Raw genomic sequence first — 12,471 nt, forward strand, 5'->3', positions numbered from 1 at the left:
ATACACCAAAGGGTAGGGGGCATTAAACAAATAAATGAATTAAAACTTCAGTTAATTTAAAAAGAAAAAAGGTAACTTATGAATGGTGCCTGGTTTGCAGACTATGGAGACTGAAGACCTCTGTGTTCTATGGCTTTCTGCCAATGCATGATTCTTCACCCTGTTCAGTTTTTGGCCCCTCTTCCACTCTGGACATCTAGGGTTCCAGTTAGAACACCTGTGATGTTTTTTTCTCGTATGGGCATCTGTCCACCAGGAAATGGACTAGACCACCAATTCACTTCACACAGGCCACTGAACACCTACTAGGCAACCTAGGGTTCTACTCTTCCACACCATGCAGAACATGAGTAGCTCCAAAGGAAGTCAGATGGAGTTACTTTTATCCCGCAGGAAGAAAGAACCCATTAGCAACCTGCTAAAACAACCAGATACACATTTTTCTTCTGTTCTAACATCCAGACAAATTCATGATCATTGAAGAGATACCATAGCATACACTACACTGGTGACAGCAAACAACAATGGTGCTGCTGGTTATCGTGAGGCTGAGTGGGTTTTTAAATGTATTTTATTTTAATTAAAAAAAAACAAACTCCAACAACGCTGTGCTGTTTTGTAAAGTTAAAATCTTTTTAATATATTCTATGGTTGAGGTGCTTCAGAAGTCAACAATTTTATTGTGACATATACAGGGGGATATCATCTTTTATTGAGTTGTATTCTGTAGTAAAGAAAATACTGCTGGACAGTGTAATGCTTTTTAAAGGAAACCTACCGTCAAACTTCACTAAACCATACAACACTGTTAAAAACCCAAGCACCCACCTTACTTCCATGGGTTGGCTCCAGTTTACTACAGCTGGATTTTGCAAATTGGGATGATGTAACATTACCGGTTTAGGACCCAATCTATTGAAGCCCTCAAGCACAGGTGTAACTTAAAGCATGTAAGCAGTTCCATTGACTACAATGGAATAACTTGCTGCTTAAAGTGGCTTACTAGCGTGCCTTATGGAGCAGGAGTGAACAAGTCTGGATATTCAGAAAGGGGGGAAAAAGGTACTTTTTTCTCCTCTATCCCTTGCTACTTGGGGCATTCATCACATACAGTGAAGTGTGAAATTGCTGGATTTTTCTCCCAAGTATTTACAGGTGACCTTTAATAAAACAATACAAATTACCTGCGTAGAGAGATTATGTTTGTTGAGCCCACTCTCCTTTCGGTTTCTTCTTGATCCAGTTAACTTGGAAAGGCCAAACCCACTGCTGACCCGTGAAAGCTTCGATTGTGTGGTTGGAACTAAAGATTCCCCTCTACTGATACATTTCTTCTCATGGGCTATATTAAAGAGAGCGCTGATGTTATTTTTCTGACAGAATTACCACTTTACTTAGCTAAGCACGATTCCCATCCCCCTTTTCTTAAAATTAAAAAAATGACCAACAATTTTCATATACAATTAGATAGCGTTAACCATGAGTCAACGAGGTTCTTAACGAGTAGAACAACCGCCTTAAAGCATGATGGATCCACATAGAATCCTGAACTCTGGGGTAGGTTTTGTTCTATGCATTTATGTTCACTGTACCCAGGGACCTCTCTGTTTGTTCTTGACAAACATTTATACCATGGAAGAAAAATTCAATTACAGAGCTCTTTCCATTTACCCCCCACCCTTCCCATCCAAATCTGAAAATCTGGCTTTCCTGTTGGCATTCCATTCTGTCCTGAAACATGATACGAGTTCCCCACACAGCTATTTCTACTTATCATACCTAATTCCATCCAAGTGTGGAAATATGGCACAGAAAGGTATTGCTAAACTAACAAGTTTTCTCAAACTTTACTATAACACATGTTCAAGGCAAATTATGAAGAAACAATCAGGAGTCTCTCTAGCAATAAGAGAAAAAGATTTCTAGATGAAATTGGTTTAAAAATAGAAATGGTGCATTTTGAAATTAAATTTGTGGAACAGATGCAGCTATTTTTTTCCTTTCTTTCAGAAATTTATCATTTAGGAGACAGCAAAAGTAGAATAATCAATTGTGTATTCAGTATCAATTTGAAGACTCCCAGGTAAAAATAATGGAGGTATGCCAAAATATTTTTCCATCTCATTTTCGTTATGCTTATTTGCACCTCTCTTGAAGGAGTAGAGAGCATTTCCAAGAAGGCTTGTTTTGGGAGTCAGAAACCAAAAGGTAAGCTACAGAGCTGACAAGTTTCATTCTCTCTTTCACATTATAAACAATGGAAATAAGTACTAAGGAATGCTTCTAACAGATTTTGGATAGGCTGGGGCTATCAAAATATAAATAGCATATTTATATTGTGGCAATCCCCAATAAGCTGCTTTCTAAACACAGACAAAAACACACAGCCCTCTGCCCCGAAGATTTTGAGAATAGAAACTGACAGCTCAGCTGCAGTTCTCAAACACTTTCCTCATACTTTTGTTGCTTTTACTTATATGGAACCTACATCAATTCACAAATATTTTCAATGCGTAGAACAGGTATGATTGTTACACACATAAGGTACCGGACACAAAACCAGAAAAGCAAGGAAATGAGAATTGAACCCACTTAACAGTGCACAGCTTCTTGTACTCTACCCACAGGCACAGACCTTATAACTACTGTACAACACAGTCTACACACCCTTAACCATGCCCCCGAAGGTTGCCAGCCATCCAACACTCCTTTTACCAAACTACCCTCAAAACACACCAATTAACAACAACTAGTGTTACAATGGGGTAGCATGATGGAGGGGCTGTGCACGCAGGAGGGATGCTGAGGGAGTAGTCTGATGCTGAGGTTGGTATCCATACGGGCCAGGGCTGGACTAAGGAAATATGGTGCTTAGACATACCATGACACTGTCCCCTCTGACGCCCCAAAACTGTACCGTGGTTCTGCCAACTCCCACCTGAAGTGGAGATGACAGATGCCTCCTTTTCCTCTGGGAGTCAAGGGCCAGCATGAGGTCAGCTTTCCCTCCCCCAAAAAGGAGCAACAGGGACCATCTCCCCTTGAGAGTAGCAGCAGGGGTCCCCTTCATCTCCCCGGAATAGGGAGGGGTGGCAGCAGGCTGGGCCAGACCCAGCAGCCAAGACACACTTGTATGGGTAGGATGTGGGCCACCCGGGGAGTCCTCTGTTGAGGTGGCATTGGTAGAGTTTCCCAGAGCTGTGGATGCACTTGGGATGCACCCCTCAACCTCTGTGAGATGCACATCTCCTTGAACCACTGTTTCAGGTGGTCTGCAGACTCAGGCAGAACACTGTTTCAGATATGCTTGGCTTGTGTTATCAAGCTTTTCCTGAAACTAGAAACTTATTTTTAATTTTAAATAAATGGAATCCTAGATTCTGACTTAATCACATGTCTGCAGGAGCTGGAGCCTAAGCACAGGTTTATAGTGTCTATGCCTTAACTCAGCCATGCTATGAAGGTTGAGTTCAGGCTCTGGTGTAAGGTCTGTAGTGTACTGTAATAGCAACGAGTCCTGTGTCTACACATGGAGGAATAGATGATGCATACTGTTAAGTAGCTTATTTTTTATTTTCCTTGATTTTATCATTTTGCATCATATGTTATGTGCATTGCTACCTTAACCACGGAAAGTCTGTCCTACCCAGGGCTGTCTCAATAATGGAGCTCTGATTACCAAGGGAGCTTTGCCTGCCCCCTTCTTCTTACTGCTATAGATTTTAGGAGGTGAGATATGGTGAAAGAGAGAGAACTGGGGGTTGTGGCAGGGAAACAAAGAAAGGTGAAAGAAGCAATATTGCCAAATCTAAAAATCATGTATTAGGCCCCCTGAAATAATGAAATTGACAAAAATAAATAAATAAATAAATAAATAATAAAAAAAAAAAGATCAGCAGCTTTAAAAGTACTACCACCACCACCACTCCACTTTTGTTGTTTGCTGTCTGATTTTTGAGCCATTGGGGGAAGCAACTACCAAACGTGATCATTTCAGGTTCAATATTCAACCTTAAATTCAGAAATATGTGATCCTGCCTGTTAGTTTCTTGAAGGGGACTCCACTTACCCTCTCCTGACACCGAGCTTTGGGGAGCTGCCATTTTATCCCTCTTCATCCCCTCTCCACCAGCCTGTCTCCCTCCTAATCCTTCCTGCCTTTTCCTTGTATGTCCCATTCTTCCTCTCAGGCTTCTATATACAGCCTCCTGTCTACCCTGTTTTCTTTTCAAAAACTACCTATTGAGATGGATCTACTGAAGATTCACCTCTGACAATTTTTGCGTAAACACTCAATTTCCACAACAAAAGCCCAGCCAGATGTAGAAAACCAAGAATTTTAAGATTATTTCAGAAAGCCACCTTAATTATAGAGTCTCAACCAGCCTCTCCATAATTAGTTTTTAATGCCTGCCATTTATCATTTTAAAAATTAAAGTGATAGCATGGACTAATCAAGACAAAATGTTAATGAAAGTTTTGGCTGGGTTACAAAGTATTGCGAATGGCAAGGTGTGATGGAAAAAGTGAGGAAAAGAACCATGCAAACCGTTTTTACACCATGTCTGTCATCAAGGCCAGGTTACACTATACCATATTGGTACACAAGGAGTATTTGTCCATTTTTCCGCATCTTAACTGATTTCGCAACCATATTTAATATTCTCTGTTTCGAAAAGACCTAACTAAATTGTGAAAATTTAGCATTGAAATGAATGAGTGGGAGCTTGGACTCACACTGTCCTTTCTGGGATGCTAACAGGAACCTACTGCTAATCTGGATTGTTGTCCCGAAATTCCACTGGTCACTTGTTTCTTTTCAAATGTGAATAAACAATAACCCATAGAGATTAACCTTGTCCAATAAAACAAATGTGAAACCAGCAAATAGTTCAGTGCTATTGGCTTCAGACGCCTCTTTCAGTCTGCAGTTATAGCACCGTGATACAATGCTGAAGATATTTTAATTCCTATTAATACCCCAACCTTTGTTTAATTCCCCATCCTTGTTTAGTGAACATCTAACACAGGAACAGTAGCGTCAGAGTTGCTGACAATGTGACTTACTGATGGTCAGGACCCAGACTTGCCTCAAATGATATTTTTGCAAAAATTAAACTGGAATAAATTTTATGAAAACAATTCTGTAGATAAGAGTTATAACTAATGAGTATTAGTTATACTGGTATATTCCAGTATTATTCTGGAATGCACAGAATAATAACCATTGCTCTAGTTCTAGAACAGAAATCACCTTATAAGAAATAGTGATAAAGGATAAGAATATAATTAATGCCAGTCAACATGGTTTTATGGAAAATAGGTCTTCTCAAACAGACTTGATTTCAGTCTTTGAGGAGAATACAAGTAAATGTAATATATTTACACTTCTATAGGGATTTAAAGCAAAGTGGATTAAGAATTTGCCAACTGCCAGATCTCAAAGTAGCCTTCAATGGGAATCATCACCCAATGGGAGTGTTTCTAGTGGGGTTCTGCCAGGATTAATATTAGGCTTACATTTTTTAACATTTTCACCAATGATTTGGAAACAGAAAATCACTGCTGACAAAATTTGAGGACGACAAAGATTGGCAAAAAATAACCACGAGGACAGATTACTCATACAAAGAGACCTGAATCACCTAGTAAACTAGGTCCATTGAAACAAAATGTGTTTTAATAAAGTTATACATCAAGGAACAAGAAATGCAGGCCATATCTACAGAATAGAGATCTGTATCATAGAAGGTAGTGACTCTGAACAGGATATAGGAGTTATACTGGACAAGCAAATCAACATGAGCTCCCAGCATGATGCTGTGGCAAAAAGGGCTAATGCAACCCTTGGATTTATAAACAGGGGAGTAATGAGCAGGAAAGGGGAGGTGATTTCACCTCTGTCTGTGGTACTGGTGAGACTGATAATGGAATATTACATGTAGTTCTGGTGTTCGCATTTTAAGAACGATGTTGAAAAACTGGAGAGGGTGCATAAGAGAGCAACAAAAATGATTCAGGGGCTGGAGAAAATGCCTTACTGTGAGACTTAAAGGAGCTCAAAGGTTTAGCTTATCAAAAGAAATCTTGAGAGGTGACTTCATCAAAAAAGAAGAAAATTTTCTCAAGGGAAGAAAACACCTGATACTAAAGGGCTCTAATCTAGCAGAGAAAGGCATAACAAGAACCAGTGGCTGAAAGCTTCACCAGGACAAATTCAAATGGGAAATAAAGTACCACGTTTTAGCAGTGAGGATGATTAATCACTGGAACAAACTACCGAGAGAAATGGTGGATTCTCCATTTCTTGATGTTTTCAGGTCAAGATTGGATGCCTTTATGGAAGATATGCTTTAACCAAACACAAGTCATGCTTTGGTCAAACAAAAGTTATTGGGCTCAGTACAGGGGTAACTGCATGAAACTTAATGGCCTGTGATCATATTAGATAATCTAATGGTCCCTTCTGACTGTAAACTCTACAAATCTAGGAATTTAGGATGTTTTTGCTGCCACAAATACAGGATAAGTGCATTATTCACAAAAGGTGGACGTATGACAAATGAGTTGTACAGGTCTTCCCAAACAAGAGAGAATAAATTTTTTAACCCATGCTATCATATTTTATTTATGCTACAAGTGCATATTATTTTGTCTCTCTTTTATTGCTAAATATCTGTTTGTGTAATGGTCTGCAATTTGTACCATGGTTTGAGAAACATATGCCAGTTTGTTACGCAGAGGTGTTGGTGTGATTGTAGTTATATCTGCCAATAAGTGCTATAACGTATATACAGAACACAAACTTCCTAAATTCATTATTAAGGTTACAAAACACATGAGACTGAACATCTGGTGTAGAAGATAACAGACCAATTTGATATTTTTTGGAATACTATGTCTTCACATTTATTCTTACCCAAGTGATTTTGCCAGCATTTTAAACTTGCTTCTTCAATAAAAGGTCTTGCTACAACTATATCCACATGGCCACGGTCATTGACAGGTAGTGTGACTTTGAATACCTCTTCTAAAACTTGTTTCTTACTGTGAATCAGCTCTGTCCATACTCTGTTTATGGCTTTTAAAAGAAGCTGGCGACCTAAACAAGGTAAAAAGATCATAAATAATTTCTGACCACATTTTGGCAGTTTTACAGTAAGTATTAATGAGCTGAGTGACTAATTCATACAAAAATATATATCTGACAAAGAAGGCTTTGTATTCCCCACATGCAGAATGTCTTTTTCCTCAAATTCTTTGCATTTGACCAATTTTTTTTGACAAATTTTCTCCTTCCATAGATTGGTTATCACAAACACTTCTCTCTGAGTAGTCAGCATTCCAGCTGTGTTGATTTAGTTGTGTTTTTTTCAGGTAAGTCACACAGCATTGCTTCTGTTTCCTGATTGGATGAGTGAGTCAACAAGTCCACTGCAAATATACTGACATGCGTATTCAAAATCTGGTTTCCAGAAATTCTTGCACATGTAACTTTTAAATTGACATTCACTCTGTTAACCTTGAACTCATAACTGTTTGTGGGAAGCAAAACACAATCAGGCACAAACACAACCAAAGAACATTCATGTGACAACTCAAAAAAAATTATTTACAATATTTGTTCAGCGCATTCAATACCTATAATCAATCTGGGACTCAGTCTTGTTTTCTGAATCATGTCTTCCTTTCCACATTAAGTATTATCTTAATTTCATACTTTTATCTCCTCCTCAAACTGGCCCCCAAGTCAGGGAGGTAGCTTACATTTTGAGACTGTGGCAGTATATTTCTGGTTTTATTAGTAGTGATACAATGTTCTAGTTGAAGGCTGCTGCCTACATTCTGCCTATGAAAGCTACCAATGAAGAACACTGAACTGGTATATCATCAGTAGCATGAGTGGGATTAACTGAGCTCCCAACAAGACTTTCTTCACTAGTATTACATCTCATCACCATTAGTCTGTGTGATTGAGTATTCTGTGCCCTTAAGATATTCCAGGGCATAAGAAAGATGACAAAAAAGAATCATTAAGGACTTAAACTCCTCCCATTTTAAAACAATGCTTTAAGTGATATGGAGCAAGCATATTTGGAAAGGGTTTGGTTAACTGGGAAGAGACAGGACAGGGGAGGGTTGGACGGGACACAGAAGAAGTGGTCAATTCCCTTTGAAACCTAGAATGGAACTCAAGATTCCAGAATTTCACCATTTCTCCACTGTCAGCAAAGAATTATGAAACCCACTGGGTAAAGTGTGTGTGTTTCCATCCCCTCCTAGTGCTGGTTCACATAACAGTAATGGGTTGTCATCCTCTATCAGTTACTCCAATAGTTCAAGTGGCACAGGTATGTGTGGTGGATATAAAGGTTTCAACCCTGATGATGAAGCATGTGGATGTCAGTGTGATGCCACATAACTGAAAATACAAATTCAGTCTCCTTTTTTAAAAAGCTAGCAAATTACACCAAAAAAACCCTTAAGTTAAAAGAACATTACTAAGCTTGTAACGTCAAGCACCCAAAAATTAGGAAATGCCACTATTAAGAGTGCCTGTGCAACCTCAGTTCAGCCCCTTTGTGCATAAGCACTTTGATACCGTCTTTGATTACATGATCACGTGCTTTTATTTCCATAGGACTCCTGCTTTATTCAATGCATAGTACTGACCTGCTCTGGAGAGGAATCAGAGCTGTGTTAGTAAAGGAGGCTGTTGCCTATAAGTCCCCTGCCTCATTTGTTGTACAAGTTGAAAGGTGTGTAGAGAAGGAGGCAAGGGATTGCAGGAAGAAAAAGGATAATCTCATGGTGAAGGCCGTTGAATGCTACCCTGGACAACTGGATTCTATACCTGCCTCTGACATGGAGATCCAGTGTGACACTACGCAAGTAACTTGCATCAAACTTTTCCACAGAAAATCACTGATTATGTGTTTCTTATTTTCTCAGTGCCTGATTTGAGACCATGGGGTCTGATGTGCTGAGCATTCAGAACAGCAATGGAAGCTGTGCTTTGAACATATGGAATTCAGGTTGTAGGTGTCTCAAAAGGGCCACCAAAAATTAATGGAAACTTCTGACCTTAGTCTCTCTATGCCTCAGCTCCCCAACCTGTAAAATGGGGATAATACCCCTTAGTTTCACAGAGATGTTGGAAAAAAGAAAGGTTACTTACCTTATAGTAACTGGAATTCTTCAAGCTGTGTGGTCCCTCTGGGTACTCACCGTGGGAACGCATATGCTCCTGCACCCAGAATATTAGCGTCCATTGGTCCACACGTGTGCCTCCTCATACTTTCAGCCGAGGACATAAAAGACAGTGTGAACCAACCACCTCTCCAATTCTGACTCTGCCATGAATCACGTGATGATGCGAGCAGAGGGGAAGGAAGGCAGGTCATGAATATTCATAGGGATCATACATCTTGAAGAGTTACTGTAAGGTAAGTAATTTTTCTTTCTTCTTTGATTGCTGGACCTATAGATATTCACTGTGGGTAACTCCCAAGCAGTATTTGTTGAGAATCAGGGTGCAAGGAAGCATGCTGTACCACAAAGTGGGGGATCACTAAGGCCAAGGACACTCCCTCCCAGCCAAAGCTTGGACTAGTGCGTAATATCTGGTGACATTGCGTATGGAGCCTCAGCTAGCTGCTCTGCCTATCTCTGAGAAGGGGATTTTCTGTAAGGAGGCTATTGATGCTGCTTCAGCTCTCATAGAATGGGCCTTGACAATTTGAGGAGGATGGGGTTTCATGAGATCATAGCAAAGGATGATGCAGGAGGAAATCCACTTAGAGACCCTTTGGCAAGAGACAGCTTTCTAATGGTGACAGATGACCTTAGGGACTTCCGAAAGGGAGCCGTTCCATGCTGTTAGAAGGCTACAGCCCTGCACACGTGCAAGGAATGGAGCCTTGTCTCTTCCATGTTGTGGTGAGGCTTGGGTAAAACACTGGAATGTGAACAGTCTGGTTTAGGTGAATCTCAGAAGGAACATTCAGTAGGAACTCTGGATGGAGTTAGAAAGAAACCTTGTGAACAGCTGCAAAAAGGTAGATCCACCATAAGGATCCCAAGCTCTCCAACCCTTCTAGCAGAGGTAACTGCCATCAAGAAGGCGATTTTCAAAGAAAAGTGAAGGAGAGAACTGGAGGCCCAGGGTTCAAATGGTGGTTTCATGAGTGCAGAGAGGAAGAGGTTCAGATCCCAGACAGGGACTTGTTTTGAAACTGGAGAGAATGTCCTTATGATCCCTTCAGTCACTCTGCAGTAATATGGTGAATAAAGACTGAGTAGCCCTCCACCTGGGGCTGGGAAGTGCTGACGGCTGCCAAATGTACCTGTGGGGAAGCTGACTGATAAGCCGGTTATCTTGAGTGAGAGAAGATACTCCAGAATGACAGGAATGCCCAGTGCCACTGCATGTAAGTGATGCTGCTGACAACAAAGGGAGAATTGCTTCCACTTTGCAGAGTAGCATTTCCACGTAGAGGGTCTCCTGTTGGTATTGAGGATGGACTGAACTCCCCCATAGCATGCTCTCTATGCATGCAGCCCATCAACAATGATGTTGTCAGATGTAGAGATGTTGCGCTTCAATGTTCTCTCATTCTGGGAAAGCAGGTTCCAGAATGGTGGCAGGTAGACACATGTGTGAGAGGCTAGCTGTAGTATGGCAGTCAACCAGATTTGCCTCAGTGACCAAGGCACCATAAGGATCACTATCGAGTTTGATCTTCCTGAATACACAAGGAAGCGAAGGTATGGGAGGGAAGACATACATCAGTGGTTCTGACCACTGCACCAGGAAGACGTCCCTTCTGATAATGAGTCCTTGGGCTGGCTGGGAACAGTACGCAAGGTGCTTTTTGTTGTCTCAGGATGCAAAGAGATCCCAAGATGGGAACATTCACTGTTGGAAGATATGCTGTGCTATTGATGGGTGATGTTCCCACTCATGCTCTGTTTGCGAAGGCTGCTGAGACTGTCCACCAGTGAATTCATCACTCCTGAGATGTGTACTGCTCAAAGGGTGATTCCTTGCCTGATGCACCAGTTCCAGAGGTAGACCACTTCTCTGCAAAGGGGGGTGGATCTTGCTCCTACCTGCTTGTTTATATAATAGAAGAGGTCCATACTGTCTGATTTGACCTCTAAGTGGGTGGATTGAATGATGGGTAGAAATGTCTTGCATACCTTATGAATTGCTCAAAGCTTGAGTAGGTTGATATGTAGCTTGGATTCCTGAGGCGATCAGAAGCCTTGGCCTGTTTGGCTGTCAAGATGTGCTCCCCATCCTAGTAGGGAGGCATCCGAGATGACTGCATATGTAGAAATGAAAGGGAACCCCATGCATACTTTGTCCTGGTTGTCCCAGCAGGTGAGAGATGTCAACATGTCCCAAGGAAGAGAAACTTTCTTGTCTAAGGAGTCCCTTTTTGAGGCACAGACTGACAATAACCAGATTGAAGGCATTGTAAGTACAATGACATAAGCATACACCACCATGTGGCTCAACAGGAACAGGTAGAATAGGGCTGTAAGTCTGAGGTGAAGCTGGTCAATGAGAGCCCTCATAGCAAGGAACTGTTCCTGAGGTAAGTAAGCTCTCACTATGTCTGAATTCAAGTTCACCCCAATGAATTCTATGGTTTGTCTGGTGTGAACATGGACTTGCCTAAATTGGCTTGCACTGCAAGTGACTGAAAGAGTGAAAATGAGATGGTGGATGTTGCATGTACCTCCTGGTATAACTGACCAGCGAACAGCCCGGTCATCCAGGAAAGGAAATACTGGTCTTCCTTGTCTGTGCAAGTAAGTGGCCACCACTGCAATAACTTTTGTAAATACCCCTGGGGCAGCCAAGAGGTTGAAAGGGAGCACGCTGTAGTGAAAGTGTTCTTGGCTCACTACGAAGGACAGAAATCTTCTGTGAGCAGGGTGAACGTCCACATGAAAATATGTCTTTCCAACTGAGGGCTATATACCAATTGCCTGAATTGATGGAGAGTATTATAGAGGCCAGAGTGGTCAGGTATTCTGAACTTTGAGTGTTGTATGAAGAAATTTGATTGTCTGAAGTCCAGAATGGGGCTCCAGCCACCTTTCTTTCTAGGAATGAGCAAGTACCTAGAATAAAAAGAAAGGGAGTACTTGTGGCACCTTAGAGACTAACAAATTTATCAGAGCACAAGCTTTCGTGAGCTACAGCTCACTTCATCGGATGCTCACGAAAGCTTATGCTCTAATAAATTTGTTAGTCTCCAAGGTGCCACAAGTACTCCTTTTCCTTTTACTGATACAGACTAACATGGCTGCTACTCTGATACCTAAAATAAAAGTCCATCCTTATGTGAGAGAGTGGTATATAGTCTCTACTGCCCCCAGTTGAAAAAGACAAAGACAGTCTGCCTCCCATTTCAGAATTCTCTCATGAGAGTGGTCTCTGAAAAGGGACAAGGAAGG

The 12,471-nt window shown here is 41.1% G+C and overlaps 1 protein-coding gene across 3 annotated transcripts in view; it reads right to left on the reverse strand.

The window, feature by feature from the left end:
• The window catches only part of WDFY3 (WD repeat and FYVE domain containing 3), a 229,319-nt gene that overhangs the window by 46,911 nt on the left and 169,937 nt on the right, over positions 1–12,471 (reverse strand). For all 3 annotated transcript variants that reach the window (XM_077814992.1, XM_077814993.1, XM_077814991.1), the window contains exons 38-39: positions 6,920–7,102; positions 1,185–1,342 (exon numbers count right to left, since the gene is read on the reverse strand). In XM_077814992.1, the coding sequence (XP_077671118.1) occupies positions 1,185–1,342; positions 6,920–7,102 (341 nt within the window). The remainder of the gene's footprint in view (positions 1–1,184; positions 1,343–6,919; positions 7,103–12,471) is intronic.

Source organism: Eretmochelys imbricata, chromosome 4 (genome assembly GCF_965152235.1).
Source record: "Eretmochelys imbricata isolate rEreImb1 chromosome 4, rEreImb1.hap1, whole genome shotgun sequence".
Classification (NCBI taxonomy): Eukaryota; Metazoa; Chordata; order Testudines; family Cheloniidae; genus Eretmochelys; species Eretmochelys imbricata.